A 16,273-nucleotide genomic window follows, 5' to 3' on the forward strand; every position below is an offset into this window, starting at 1 on the left:
TGACTTACAGCAAGCAAACTCTGTTTCATTACATATGGGGCGTCCGACTACTGTTTTAAGACAAACTTGAAAAACTTGAGCTACTTTAAGCACTCAAACAAACAAAATTGAAAAAAGGATGAGGATGTAACAAACTATATTCTTAGATCATGATCCCTTGAAATGTTCAACATGGAGCACTTCTGTAATATTTTCTGTTAGTCTCTTTTTGAAGACAATTGTTGAGGTGACATTATACGTAACAGACTTCTTTTTTAATCTTCAGGTCAGGTGTTTAACAACCCGGTGCAGGTGTTTATTTGCATCTCACGATTGCCTGCAGGCAATACTATTTTTGGCTACAATAGGCTATCACTCAGCCTGCATATACAGTAACACTCATACTAAGCCGTGATCTTACAGGAAGTGAACCCATCTGCTCAGCATGATGGGCTGGCCGATGGGCAGAACAATCAGTTCTGATGAATAGTGTCTGTCAGCTGCTGTCATTCCTCCAGTAGCCTAAAGTTAACTGTCGGCATACATAACACTAATGTCAATGAGATGGCAGCTGATATACTGTATGTATGTGCAGTACTGAATGAGAAGCAAAGGAACATGACTACAAACACATTAACTATCATTAAAAATAAATGCAAAGCTTTTTAGAAACAAAACAAGAGGCATCAACTCTGACAAACAAAATGCTTTATTGGTGTTAACATGATGTCATAGCATGTGGCACTGGTCAAAACTAATGTTATATTCACATCTGCAGAGGTTTCTTCCAAAAAAGCAGGATTTATCTGCATCTTTGCTACAAGACTCAGGAGTCAGATTCTATCTGTGATCGACATTTTAAAAAAATAACTGTGAATACAAGAGATAGCTGCATGTTATTGGGAGAAATGGGAGAAGGGGCTGAGTGACAGGAGTGGAAGTTGCGGAGGGGAGAAGGTGGGAGGCACATGGGAACACAAATTCACAGCGTGTCCTTGGCGACGGGCACAGCGACAGCCAGCTCCAGCGTAGCACCACTCTCATTAGTGGCAGGGCCTGTCAACACGACTTCAGTCAGCGGGACTTCCAGCAAAGCAGGAGGCTTGGATTGCAGTGTTTGAGCTGCAATGTCCATCCATCAATCCTTCATCCCTGCCCTCTTTTCCTTTTTACTCCAGCATCCTCTCTTTCAAAGTAGAAAAATAAGGGTTTGTAGTACTGTGGGATTTGTTGGAGGTTATCTCCGCAGCCCTCTCTGCCATCAGTCACACACTCCAGAAACTGGGTGGTGAATTTGAAGGAGGGAGGCTGGTGGATTAACTGGAGGCTGGAGGACAGCTTCCAAACACCTCCTCCACACCTCCAACCTGGCTCTGTTCCTATCACCCCTGCTGGATAAGTGGGCATGTCCGGACTGACGCATCCTGGTGTCAAAAAATGTCTTACCAGGTTGTGTTCAAGAAACAGAGGACGCCAAGAGCGGAGTGTGCGATGGATGGAGGAAGCAGAAGAGCAGAAATAAAGTGATGCAAGAAAGTTGCTCTTGTATATTTTGGCTCATTAAACCTCCGCTAAGGACTGTGTGGGTTTGGACAGGCTCTTCGGACTTTGTTAATTTTGTTGCACCTGTTAATGGGGTGGATTTTTGTAAACTGTATGCATGTGACAGCACTGTAAAGGTTGCCATGGTCACTGCCCTCTGAGTGGAAAGGATACAAACATTAAGCATCTGCTGTTGGTGCTAAAATGGGCTGTTATGCAAATGACTGCACAAGTAGATTAAGACAGAATTCAGGCAAATGTTGTTGTTTTTTACAACAGCTGAGTGGTGCTGCAATTTCAAGATAATTGGGATGCTGACGCCAAAACTCATACATCAAACATCACACCTTTGATTAATTTGGACTCTGCAGAGATTTCATCTTGATTGCCTGTCAGCTGTCTCTGTATTTCTGATGTCCTCAGGATTTTTATTTATTGAGACATTTTGCTTGACTGGTGTGCTTTTGGGCTTGGTGTGGTGCACTTCCTTGACGTCAGTAAACGTACATGTCTGCAAACTCAATTCCTGATTTTAAGTCTATAGATCACTGACTGCCCAGCATGCCATCGATAAATTTGCTGTTTTATCTCCTAATTTTGTAGTTTTACGTGAGCAATTGGAGGTTGTTTGCCCACATACTAGATTGGGTTTAATGATTTCCACTAAACCCCAATCTGAGCACACATCAGCCAGAAGTGAGACAGGAATGCACTAACTGAAAACACCTGTACAAGAGGCAACACACAAACAGAGGTGGCTGTTGCAACAAAGGAACAAAATGCAAAATAGCACCTGACAAGGGTTAAAAAACAGCCCATATTCACCTGTCATTCCACCAAAAACTGCTCTAACATACACACACCTCTCATTTCCCGCCTAAATCCAGTTCTGATGTCTGCAAAACCTGCAACTCTCTCTCGTACTTCCCTTGCAACATTTCACATTTCACATACACATAACCAAACATAAACCTCCACCACGCTACATATTAGCTGAACACAATCGCTACGTTTCAAGGCCTCGTCTATGGCAGCTAATCTGAAACTACAAATCTGTTTTGAGTTAAAATTAAACAGGTTACCAGTGACTTCCAGTTGTTTTAACTGGAACAAGCTACGGACCATTTAAGACAAGTTACCTACATCCTACTCACAGCTGTACAAAAGCTCAGCTTAGATGTTTATGGGAGAAACTCTAATGAGGGAGTCTAGGAGTATTTAATGGGTATGTTATTGTCGCAGGGCAGTGAGCAAATTAGCCGGCACGTGATGAAAAGATAGAAAGTAAGATGATGACTCTGGTGGAACAGTGTTGGGGGTTTGGTAAACACAGTAAAATTGTAACTGTTGAAAATCTTCAGATGGCAACTGAAGACTTAACTTCAAGGAAGATCTTTGTGTTCAGTTGTTGATTCCTTAATGATCTGAAAAAATAAGACGCCAGAGTTAAATATAGAAACAAATAACAAATCCCTTGTGACTTTTTGCTGCATTATGGCACCAGGTGTGCTGAGCGTCAGTGAGCGAGTGTGAAAACCTGCAGAAGGGTTCAACAATGCCCTCCAGAGGTAATGGGTGAGAGGTGCAATGTGCTAATTGGCCCTTAGTGTGAGGGAGTTGAACTGTGTTGTTTTGTAAAAGCACGTACCTCCCCGTCTCTGGTCTCCACAGTTCGGACCAGGATGCTCCTCTTCACATGGGCCTCTGGGGTTTTAGTGTCCAGGTTAGTTTCTAGAAAAAGAGTAGAGGGAGAAAGCAGGAAACAGTCAATACAGTCCAAGAAATGCAAGTTTATTACCCTCTGTTCCAAACTGTGACATTCAGGGAACAAAAATCTCATAGGATGCTAAGGGTGATATTCTTACCACCACCCAAGAGAGATAGCCATGTTTATGTTTTGTTTTTCAAGCAGTCTTCTTTAGTTAGACAACAGTAGATGATATGACAGTAAAAGTTGGGGAAGAGAGATGGGGGAATGACATGCATCAATGGCCACCAGCACACCCTGGACCCCAAATGTCCTATGAATATTCATGGTGCCTAAAGCATGATTACTAATGATTTTGGTGACCCCGCCATCAGGACAAAATTTCTAGTTGTTATTAAGAAATATTCAAATCTTAACATGAGCACTGTCCAAAAAGCAAAAAAATCCAAATCAATAAAAGGAAGAGAATACAGTGAGGTCACCTTTAATACTGACCTCTAAACTGCAGGTTGGAAAAGCTCTGAACTGGAATGGTGATCCTGAAGGAACAGAGGAGGAATATTCACTATTAATAATGTTCACATTTTTTGCTTGTGTCAATCCCAACCAGTCTGTTGAGCTTTGGCTCACCTGCTCTCCTCTCCTTCAAGCAGCTTCCTGTAGGTGGCAATCTCGATATCCAGGGCCAGCTTGACATTGAGAAGGTCCTGGTACTCCTGCAGGTGTCTCGCCATCTCCTCCTTCAGTCCATGGATGTCCTCTTCCAGATGGCTCACCGTATCCTGGTAACCAGAGGTCTCCATGGCAAAGCGATCCTCCATGTCCCGGAGCTGGCGTTCCAGAGACTCGTTCTCAATGAGAAGAGACAAGACAAAGTGATGAACACCAACATCTAATGTAGCAGACTGTGGGCTACAATTTAATATTCTACTGAAATCCAGTTCAACTGAGTTTTACTGTTACATCTACTTCTACTACTACTGACATTACCACGTCTAGTACCATACATCTACTCCTGTACTACCACTCTCCCAGTGCTACTATTTTTTAAGTTACTGCCACTCCTGCCACTACTTTTATTTTTATTATTATAAACCAGTACCATTTCAGCTTTTCCACTAAAAGTACAGTGCAATAAATTCACATTATATCAATAAATTCAGTTTTAAAAAGTGTAATATTTGGGATTGTGCATGCTTTTACCTGGTCATACATAGTGTGTTTGCACGTGTGTATGTCTGTGTATGTGTGTGTACAAATAATCTATGACTGACTCTTCCTCAATAATTCAACAAAATATTTCCTGCCTCACTGAGTGCATTGAGTTTGCTGAAGGATGGAAAATGGTTGATACTGAGAAGAGTGTCCCCCAGTAGGACATGGTTTAGGCTTTTAAACTCTCATTATGATATAATTAAGACTCTCATAAATAAAAACACCATCCTTATGAACAACAGACACAAGATACTTTTATAAATTTGATCACTATTCTCCCTTATTCCCATAAAAAGTGTTTGCTGTTTGCATTTCCTCCCTTTTTGACAAGACAGTGTTTTGTTGGTCACACTGCCATGTGTGTTTCATCACCAGAGAGCCCAGGATGTGCTTTTCACAGCACATTAGGGCTCTAACAGAGTGCATGTAGGCTGGTGCTTGGAATAACGGCCTCAGTGTCATGTCCCCTACAGAGGACAAATATGAATTGCCATGTCTCAGGAGGATAATTCTGCTATTTTTGGCTCCCAAGTATTAAGTGATAGGGTTTAAGGTGGTTTCAGGGTGTTAACATCCATCCTGAGTCCCTCAATAGGCCTATTTGGAAAGTACAGCTGCATAATGATGCTAACAGACAGACAAGACAATTTTAATATTTAGTAACAATGTGTCATTATCTTACTCTCTGTGAAGATTTTAATGTTGTAAATGGTTAGCAACATTAACTAATGCAATGTTGTAATGCCGGACAAAAAATGGTGCCAGCTAGCATTAGGCTAACCATATATATATTACACATATTAACATGTCTAGCACACCTGTGCAGTTTAGTGAAAACAAACGTAGCTTTACTATCATTTTTGCAAGTTCTGTTTAAACTAGTGAAATTATTTATTCATTCATTCAATACTTTTATACTTAACTTAAGAAATACAAATGCATGATTGTCAAAAGAACGTATGATTTATCAAGAAAGTCTGACTTCAGGTCCAAAGCTGTGGAAGCCCACTTCTGCCAATGTGAGGAGAAAAAAAAGGTCCTGTAAGTCACTGTAATGAACACTCTCTTGAAATAATGACTTTGTATCTCAAAGAAATGACTTGGCCATACAACTCAAAGCCTCCTTTGGCTAAACTTTTTTAATATCTATATTTTTTGTTCAATCACATTTCACTTGTTGAGGAACCACTGAAGACAAAATGTACCTGAAACAAGCAAGAATTGAAGCTGGCTACAGTACAAGCTTGGCACACATCTCGATGAATGTTCTGATAGTGTCTTTGGGTCACAGACTTCTGGCAAACCATTTGCAAACAGATATTAAAAATTATTTTTGTGCTGGTTTATTATTTTTCTTCAAATGCTGCTCAACAAATATGACCCCAATTGGCCTGATGGGGGCACTATAATTGAATGTCAGCTTTGAAAATTCGCAACTCCTATGCTGTAAGTCTGATTTACACAAAACTTGGTACAGACATCCATCTATAGTGACGCAATAAATGTCATTTTGAAGTTTTTAAAAATAAACATCTTTGTCATGTCCTCCTAAACTGTAGGTCAAGAGTGGTACCAAATTTTCTGTGGGTCATTATTGAACCAAACTTATAAAAGGCTATGTGAAGCTTTTTGATATTTTATTTAGTTTTCAAGATACTGACCAATAAAATTTAGAATTGCCTGGTTTTACCAAAAGAAGCTGCATTGTGTCCATCTTATCAGAGATAAATTATACTAGCCAATATGTTCACAACACACAGTGTTTTCTGTTAGTGGACTTACTGTACCACGGAGAGCCTCAAGATCACAGGTCACCGCTTGGATCTGACGCCGGTATTCATTGGCCTCTTGTTTGGCTTGACGCAGGGCTTCTGTGTTTCGATTGGCTGCATCTGTCAGGTCAGCAAACTGTGCACAGAGGTAAACAATCCAACAGCCTGTAAGCATCACCTCACAAGGACATTTTAGTCTACTTCCCAATACCATACACTTTATAAAAGGCATATCTTTCTCACCTTGGATCGGTACCAGTCCTCCGTCTCCTGCATATTTGAGGAGGCCATGGTTTCATACTGGACCCTGATGTCCCTCAGAGCAGCAGTCAGGTCTGGTTTAGATACATCCAGGTCAACATGCACTTGCTGGGCCATGATCTGCTCCTGTAACTCACGCAGCTCCTGAGAGCGGGAGAGGTAGTGGGAGAAGTGAAGTTCAAATGAAGTGGTCAAATGGATTAAAGGTTCAGGTGGTGATAGTTAAAGTTGATCTTTCATTTCATTTTTACCTCCTCGTGAGTCTTCTTCAGGAAATTTATCTCATCCTGCAGAGCTTCGATCTTCCTCTCTAATTGGACACGATTTAGAGACGCCTCATCCACATCCTATGCAAAGAATAAGGCACATAGAGGAATGAGGCCAGACAGTCACCCAGACAGTCAGCTTAAGTCATGAATTCAGAGAAATATCAGCAGAATTACCTGTCTGTAGGCATTCAAATTGTTCTCTGCATCCTGTCGGAGGCCAAGCTCATCCTGCAACCTGAGTAAGTTAAAAAAAAAAAAAAAAGAATAAAAGTGTGAAGTAAAATTGCTTCACACAGCAGGTGATCATGAGGAAAATTACACATAACTACAGCTTATTTCCCTGCTGTCTATCAAAGAAAAAATATTTTAACAACACTACAGCTTTTGTAGATTTATATTAGTATTAACAGCAAAAGTTAGCATGTCTTTTTTATGATTGTTGAATACATTTGTTCTATATCATAACATACATTTTAGTAAAATGTGTTTTTGGAGATTTGTTTTAACAACAAAAATCCCTAAAACAATCCCAGCAATTTTCCATTTTGCTCTTATGCCTGCTGATAATAATTTTTCATCTGGTTGCTTCATGGCGCAGCATCAGTTAGAAAAAAACAAGCATTAGGTTTTCGGTGATTCAAATAAGACCTTCCTGTTGATATGAGTCAAACTATGGGGGACCGAAAATCTATTTCAAGCACTTTGATCACATTTTCACTGTGAGCTTCAGGGCTGCTCCTCGTGCTTCAGGAGACGACCGGGGCTCAGCTGAAAGGGCAGCTTATGCATCATTACACATTCGCTCCAATCTAACAGCCAGAGGCCTTTCCCACGGGATGGAGCTCACACACACACATACACAAAGGATGCATGTGTGTATTGCACAGCCTCACATGCAGACACACACCACCCTGCAATCCATCTGAGGCATGGAGACATAAACGCCCAGACTTGAGGTAACATCTGCATAGCTTCACGCAGAGTTTGCTGAATGGAGTGGTTCGAGAAAAGCAGCAGAATCACAAAAGTGACCTTTGACCCTCTCAGTCGCGGCCATCACTCTTCACTCTGCGTTCTTTCAGGGGACCAGGAGCTGCGTGGTAATCAGACAGAGGAGTCTGAAGGAGACTTTTCCACCCTCTGGGACATTTAATCACTTGTTCTTCTCACTAAATTACATTATAGATTCATGCCACGCGTGCACCTTAAATAAAATCAAAATTTGAATATACAACTGCAGTGAATCAGTGTTTTGGAGTAACAGGGAACAAGAGAACATCTGCCCGCCTGCCTGCTTCCTTTGTGGAGGGCTGCCATTGTGTTTGCCTCATTCCTCCGCTCTCACTCAATGGCAATGAGGGGTTCAGTCAGGATCAAGTTTGTAAAGAGGGATCCAGGAGTAAAGCTCGGGCAGAGCACAGCGGTCAGCATTCCAACGAATCGGAGACAAACTAATCTGCATATAAATGCATCCGTAATTAAAAAAAGAAAAAAAAAACCCAGCTATGCAACCAACCATGTCTCATTTTGTTTAGAGAGAAACCTCAAATCTAAATTTCTTTGTCTTTTCCTGGTATTTTAAAAACATTCACAAAAAACCAAGTTGACCAAAAGTTGTTTGTCTCTTGATAGTGACAAATACATGTGAAAAGATGCATAGAAAAGGTAGCTAAACACAAAAACACAAAATTAAACTGATATAAACTTAAATAAATGTAGTAAATAAAACCCCAGATATACAGAAGAAAGGAGAAAGCAGATACTTCTCCCCATCAACTGTTAGATGTGTTTTTATTGGTTAATCTAAATTTTAAACTTAAGCACCCCCATGAAGGCATCTTTCAAAATGTTTTTATTAACTTAAAATGTCTATTTTTGATGTTCACAAAACTGCTTATTTACATGTTTGCATTTAAGTTGTTTTTATGTCTTCTGATGACTTATTTTCACAAGTGCCAAATTTAACATAAATGTATTTTTATCATCAGAAAGTACAAACAAGAGAAATAGGCTGCAAAACTCAGTCCCGTTGTGCCTGTGATTTGAGCAATCTTTTAGGCGAATAACAGGGTGGTGCTGCTGTGCATCACACAAACATGATCCTCCACCCACAATAGTCCCACCCTGCTTCTTCCTCCTACCTCTGCTTCAGCATGGCCAGATCCGCAGCCAGGTTGTCCTTCTCTATCTCCAGCCGAGCTTTGCCAGCAGTGAGACCATCCACCTGCCTGCGCAACTCCCTCAGCTCCTCTTGGTAGATGTCTCCCAGTCGGCTGGGCTCCTTCACCTTCAGCTGGTTCAGCTCCGCCACCAGAACCTTGTTCTGCTGCTCCAACAGACGCACTTTCTCTATGTAGCTGGCAAAACGGTCATTCAGGCCCATCATCTCCACCTTCTCATTGGTGCGTGTCTCCTTGTACTGGGCCTTCATCAGAGAGTCAGCTGAGAAGTCCAGCCGGTCCACGGGGCTCCCCAGGAGCAGGGCAGCATTGGTGGAGCCTAAGGAGATCCGGGATATGGGGCTGGAGTGGGTGAGGTTGCGAGGGGTGCCATGCCAGGAGAAGCGGCCAGAAGACAGGCTCCCAATTCTGACTCCTGTGCCGCTCGAGCCCTGAGGCCCAAAACGCTTCCTGTACGAGGACTGGATTCTCTGACTCTCCATGTTGGGGAATGGAGCTCACTCAGGGCACAAACAGAGCTTTTATAGAGGCAGGCGAACCCCCAAAGTCCAAAGCAGAGAGGCCACAGGGTGCGGCAGAGAGAGGGGAGGGTGGCAGGCAGTGAATGGGACAAAAAGAGAGAGCGAAGGGGTGGTTTACATGACACTCAAAGAGCTGTGTGCCAGGGATTGTCTGTGCTCGTCCACTCAACTACAAATGTCTCTTGGCTTTTTCTCTCTCTCTCTCTTTCCCCCCCTCTCCTCCCTTGTCCCCCCTGCCTCTGACTCACTCTCTCTCTCACTCTTACTTTCACCCCCTTTTTGTCTTTCTCTCTTTCTTTCTGTTCCAGCTGAATGAAAAGGAATTTGTGTGACAGGGTCTGGCCACCAATTCAACCTGACCACACATACGCTCTCACAAAAACAGAAAACAGAAAGTTTGATCGAACAAAGGGATGGAGCTGCTGGGAAGAGATCGTCACTCTCTAATCGGAGAAAGCCACAGCAGATTAACAGATGAAGCAGATAAATTAGACACAGAGAAAGTGAAATATTAATTGTTTCGTACATACAGTATAAGCCTGCAGGATTTGGTGGAATCACACTTTGAGTCTCACTGAGGAGACAAACAGCTTGTAGGACAGAACCTCAGAGCTGTTTTCTCGCCTTTTTGGATCACAGTTTATAGCACAGTTACATAACAATGACATACAAGGCCTACGATTACTCACTTAACACCTGCTTACTCGAATGTGAGCAACTGATTAATTTTGGATTAAATTAACAATTTTCAGTATGGTTTTTGATTTTAAAAAATACATTAAACAGGCATTTTCAAGGAATTATGACATGTTAGATTAATACTGACTTAATGAGACTCCTTAAAATGTAAAAGCAAAATAAAAATCCTCACATTTGTTAAAGCGATAACCACCCCCCACTTAATTCCCATTTAAAATAAACTATTTACTGTACTTGTTGTATTATTTGATCAGGTGTTTCACACTAATACTTTTCATGCACCTTGTTGAGTGATAGTAATCCTTTCATTATAAAATAAAACTCATGGCTGTTGAAATTAAACAAAACGTAATCTGAAATGCAACTGATCACAGCTACAAAAACTTCACAGAAGATAAATGTGTGGCTTCTCAATACACAGGTTTAAAAACAATGCCTCATTCATTAATTTGTATGTCTTAAAAACTATACCTAAAATAGAGCTCTCCTACTATGGATATTAATGTTAGTCACCTACTCTCCTTGACTACAGTATTAAATTAAATGACATATTGTATTTTGTGTTTTGTTGTGCTATGAAACAGACTGTATTATCTGAACAATTTATATGCACTTTTGTGCCACGAGGCAATGTTTAGAATATCATTAGAATGGGATTATCATCATTTGTTTTACTTGAGACAAAATACACTTTTTTCGCTCTCAAAAATGTGTGCTGTGTATGAAATGCACTTTACATATCTTTAAAGAGTCATTCATTCAAATTCAATTCCTGTTTACCTAATTTTATGGCATAAAATATATTTGGTTATATGACAAGTGATATGACTTTATCAAACTAGTTTCAAAGTGCGTTTGCACATAATGCATTCTGCAAACTTCATGGCATGGCAACTTGATTTCATGGCACACAAATAACTCTGTATCCAAAACTAAACATGTGTACCTTGGCATTAAGTAGCATAGTGTATGCCAACGAACCAATTGCCAGAACAAATGTTGGCATTATAAGCTACGTTTTTACATCGCATATGTATCATTTGTATGTTTCATATGAGGTGGATATGTTAAAGGCGTGGTTATGTTTAGGCACAAAAACCACTTGGTAAGGGTTTGGAATAAATCATGTTTTGGCTTGAAATACCTGGTTTTGTTGCTACAACCACTGCTGGAAATGCCCCAAAAAACAGCCAGTTTTGTTGTTTGTTGGTGTCAAACTGTGCTCTGCAGTGGTCTGCTGCTTGGCAGCTGTCTGGCCTAGACTTTCTACTTTCCACTCCATCTCACAATGACAAAGTCAGCTCATACATGCAATCTGACCTATGTCAGTGTAGAAATGTTGATATAGTATGTATGAAACATTTCTTATCCATTGTTTGCATGAACATACTGAGCCAACTTTTCTTCTAGCAACTAGGCTGACACCAAAGTGTGAGCAAAAAAGCACCACAGCCAATAACCAGCAACACATGGATGATTCTGATGTGTCCATGCTCTTTGTATATATATGTATATTTTTTAATGACATTACATATTGTTTCTCGTACACATTGCACAGTTGGTTGGCCCTCATGCTGCAGGAGCAAATGCACACTTTCATTATAGCAGAAGTAGACTGTATCTGAGGCTCCTGTGAGACTGTAGGACCCTGGGGTGCTCACTATGTTCAGGTTATTAGACGTCCTGCCAGCTCCAAGACAGATAGATGGTAAAGCCAAGGAGAAGTGGGATATAAGGAGGGAGGGAGGGAGGGGAGGAGTGGTGACTGCAGACCTAATCTGAACTCCACGAGGACTAACAGAGGCTGCGTTACAAAACCATTTTCATCCATTACCTTGACAACCGCAGGGCTGGCGACGTCAGGGCACTTCAGCTGGTCTTTTTCTGACTTCTTACTAAAGAGAATAGGATAAGTGGAGATGAGATTGTGACTGACTGCCTGCTGCCCTTTTCCAAGTGTATGTCCCTGAAGACGAAAGAATGAAACACAAAAACACTGTCAGTTATGTTCTTACAAACATGTTTTATCTCATATACAACAGATTTACCAGCCTTTTTACTACAAATACTTTATGGTGTAACTTTTAAAGTATTAAAAGGCTGTTAGACAAGTGAACAACATAGCTAAAGTATCTCTAAATAATGCTGACATTTAATAATAAATGCTGAGTGTAAAAGGAAATACAGAGCTTTATTTTTTTCTTTTACCACCAATCAGTTGATGAAATAAATTAATTCATTTGACTCTTCTTTCTTCAACACCTTCATTTTCCTATTTTATGTCAGGCTCCATATAGGCTACTAAACATCACAAGAGTTCTCAAAAATGAATAGAAACCAATGGCTGCCTGGCTGTGGGAAACAGCAGGGAAAAAAACTGTACAGCATGCATCTGAAAATTTTCCAGCTTAAATTAAAGTTGAATTCAAACATTATTTGTCCTTAAGAAGATAAAACAGTGGTATAGTAATTCAACTGTGGTGCTGCTACAGGTAGTAAAACCAGAACAGCAGTGGGACATAAAGGACTTCCTTGTTACTGGGTCATAAAATCACAGGGAGTGGAAACCAGTGGTACTGGGAGACAGTGAATAAAGTACCGTATGACTCTACTATCTGGCCTCCAAGTGTTGTTGCTGGTCAGGAAGAAAAACAACAACACAGTGTCTTGAATTCCAATTGGTCTCTTGTTAATGGAGGTTAAACAAGATGGCACACCGTAAGTCTGGCAGAGATTTGTTGATTTAAAAGGTTCCATCGCTAAGGATTGATGCTGGGGTTGCATCATTAACGTGACACTAATTGTTTCGGCTCTCTGGATTTTTTAGAAAACCACGGCCGTTGCCTCAGATCTGGTCACTGAGGTAATATGTCCTGAAGATTAAACCTCCACAGACATAGAAGAAAGGGGTGGCGCAGACGGTCCCTCTCCTCCCTCCCTGCTGCTGGAGTCACTGGAGGGCCAAGTCAAACAGCTGATTCATGTGTCCGACATGGGGAGACCATTTCATTTGCAGGACTTACAAGGAGAAAGGGGTGCAGGGTAGAATCTTAATGCTGCTGGACTCATTCTGATCTCAGGCCAAGGCAACATGGCTGCCAGCTAAGTTTGACTGCGTAATACTCAACGCTTGCTTTGTGCGCTGGCATTTTACGCCCAGAATCCCCCAGTGTGAACCTCTCTGCCGCCATCCCTCAACTTCACTGATGGCCACATACCAAATTGAATCCTGATTAACGAGCTGGAAATACGACTGTCTCAGCCCCACCTTCATCGCTACATCAAGGCCCTGTTCCCCAGACAGGGTGTAAATTACAGGAGGAGTAGGCCTTGATTCACAGAAACTTAGACTTCTTACCATGAATTCCTGTACTAAATAAACAAGATTATTTTCCACCACCTGTGTTAATGTTAGTTTTCATCAGTGAGGCCTGAGGGAGCTCAATAAACTGCAACAGATCACAAAAAGCATGTCATTAAGTAAATACAGCCAAAACAATGGAAGCAGATTAAAGAGTACCCTCACAAATAAAAAAACAACTTGATGCCAAAAACCTTTAACTGATCAGCATTTGGAGAGAAAGTGTTACAGGCTTTCCTCTGTGAGAAACAGATACAAGGCTGGGATCCTGCAGTGAAATTATCCCCATCTATCCACCATCTTTAAGGCTTCATCTGGATTAACTCCAAGATACTGGGTCTGGTGGGTGAGTCACAACTTTACCAAGTCTAGGATTACTCCGAATCTTGTATAGGAAAGCTTTTTAAATCTAATCTGGTTTGATTTAAGTCCTAATCAGTTCACTCCCTGTGTTGGAAACAGATCTTGATTGTGTGTAGCTACTCTTCATGTAAAGCTCTACTTTTTCCTCGAAAGTATTCCTTTTATTCCTGGACATCCTTGTGTCCAGAGATGGAAGACATATTCAGATCCTTCACTTAATTGAATGTAGAGAAACTGAATAATAAATAGAATTAGCTGGTGATTAATTTAGTAGTTGACAACTAACCATTTGACAACTTAATGAACCTACCTTATTTGTGCACTACGCTGTTTGACTGATAAAACAAACCTGTTGCTCATATGTGCTGCTCAGGTACATTTCTGAACCCTGAGACATAACAGCCAAAAAAACAACACAGCCAAATGCTTGGGTGATACTGAACCAGGATGGCCTCATGGGAATGAGCTGTGATAAAAATCAGGGGGGCTTAACTGGGACAGATAAGCGGGCCGTATGACTCGGCACCACTGGGTCCAAACAGAGCGCAGCCACAAAGAGGGCCAGCGGAGAGCCAGTTCAGGCCTCCAGTCTGCCTGTCAGCAGGAATGCTGGGGGCCCAAATATACCATACAGACAGAGCTGCATACCACACAAACACAACACATAACAAGCACAGCACTCAGACACAAACTCCGACTGTTCAAAATATATGGATGTTTGGATGTTACACACACTTTAAATCTGACTGATGGTAGGCCAGAAATGAAAGGATATCCTAATACGTGAAAGGATATACTTAAATTATATTATATTTACCTGCGCTAAATGCTAACATCAGCGTGCTAATATACTCACCAGACAATAGTAACATGATGTTTAGTAGGTTTAATTTTTTTTTTTAAAAAGTATTGGACAAACTGACCTTACTGATGGTGCTAGAGGAAACGTTAAAGGGAAAGTTCACCCCAAAATCAGGAACACATATTTTACCTCTTACCTGTCAATCCAGATTGTTTTGGTGTCAGTTGCCAAGTGTTAAAATATCAACTGTAGAGATGTCTACCTTCTCTCCATTATAATGGAACTAGATGGCACTTGGCTTTTGATGCTGAAGAAAGCCTCTAGCACCACTAGGTGCAAGGCAAGTAAATGCTGCTTCCCTCTGCTCAGTGATACAGCTGAAGGGTGCAGTTAGATACAAGGGAAATTGTTTTTCAATTGTTTTATTTTTTTGGTGCTTTGAGCACCACAAGCCGAGTGCTAGTTCAGTTTGAGAGAAGGCAGACATCTCTATGTCTCACACCAAAGCAATCTAGACTGATAAGAAGCACTACAGGTAAGGACAGTGTGTACTTTTGATTCTAGGGTGAACTGTCCCTTTAAGTGTTCACCAGCGTGGTTACAGTTCATCCTGAGGGGGTTGCCAAATTTCATGGGAGTCCATCCAATATTTGCAGAGAGATTTCACACCTGCTGTTGGCACTAAAGAAAAAGTAAGACGATTACCAAAGTCAGCTGGACTCATCCTCTGAGGACCACGCCCATTTGTAACAAATTTCATGGCAATCCATTCAATAGTTTTTGAGATATTTCAGTCTGGACCAAAGTGGTAGCTGATATTTCATCACAGAAATGTAACATGTGGAATTCAGGATGAAACTACTCAAACAAATCCTTTCTGACATATAGCATCTAAAGGTTAACGAGTGAGAGGGAAGCAGAGAAGGACAAAGACATTCACAATGGCCTTGAATGTTAAACAGCTGCAGCTTCCTCTGTTCTGCCTCAATATAGGGGACATTATAAAACCAGACCGCTGTACTTTTCATCCTTTGGAATGTTGGGTATATACTTTTCTGAAAATGCTGCTTTCAAAGTTAACTTTTACCAATTAGTAGCAAACAAAGAAGGTGCTTTTACAGTGCAGATCCTCTGTACTGTACTGTCTCCTCGTAAAGTGACCTACTCTGTTATTATTCACTGTAACCATGTTAACAGTCTCGAATCTGTCTTTGTCTACTGTGAAAAAACCCAGGGCAAACTAGAATGAATCAATTCATAAAAGGCAATAAAAACCAAACCTGTCAAAAGCAATGCATCTCTGTGTCACGCCAATTCAAGAAAAAGATCCTTTGTTTGATACAATCTGTTTTACCATCTCACAGCCAGACACGGTTGTACGAATCTCTCCTTCCTGTGTCTGCCTCCTGTTTTTCCTTCATGAGAGAAAAAACAGAGGAGGGAAACAAAACGAGGGAGAGACAGAGAGAAAATGAGTGCATTAATCAAGTAGCTTCTTACTGCCAACAATGAGCTCAGTCAGCCCTTTATTTACTGGACTCTCTGAGTCTGGACAAGCCACAACCAGTGCAGGACTTAGCACATTCAGCACCCTAGGCACC

The 16,273-nt window shown here is 41.1% G+C and overlaps 1 protein-coding gene across 1 annotated transcript; it reads right to left on the bottom strand.

Annotated features, from left to right (window-relative positions):
• Positions 1–671: 671 nt before the first annotated feature.
• Positions 672–9,575, bottom strand: gfap (glial fibrillary acidic protein). The gene is made up of 9 exons (XM_050068191.1): positions 8,888–9,575; positions 6,921–6,981; positions 6,729–6,824; positions 6,460–6,621; positions 6,227–6,352; positions 3,860–4,080; positions 3,725–3,768; positions 3,170–3,252; positions 672–2,945 (listed from the first exon to the last, which is right to left on the bottom strand). Exons 1-9 carry the CDS (start codon positions 9,406–9,408, stop codon positions 2,904–2,906), a joined length of 1,356 nt encoding a protein of 451 aa, XP_049924148.1. The 5' UTR covers positions 9,409–9,575; the 3' UTR covers positions 672–2,903.
• Positions 9,576–16,273: the final 6,698 nt, after the last annotated feature.

The sequence above is a fragment of the Epinephelus moara genome, chromosome 18 (genome assembly GCF_006386435.1).
Source record: "Epinephelus moara isolate mb chromosome 18, YSFRI_EMoa_1.0, whole genome shotgun sequence".
NCBI classification, from domain to species: domain Eukaryota; kingdom Metazoa; phylum Chordata; class Actinopteri; order Perciformes; family Serranidae; genus Epinephelus; species Epinephelus moara.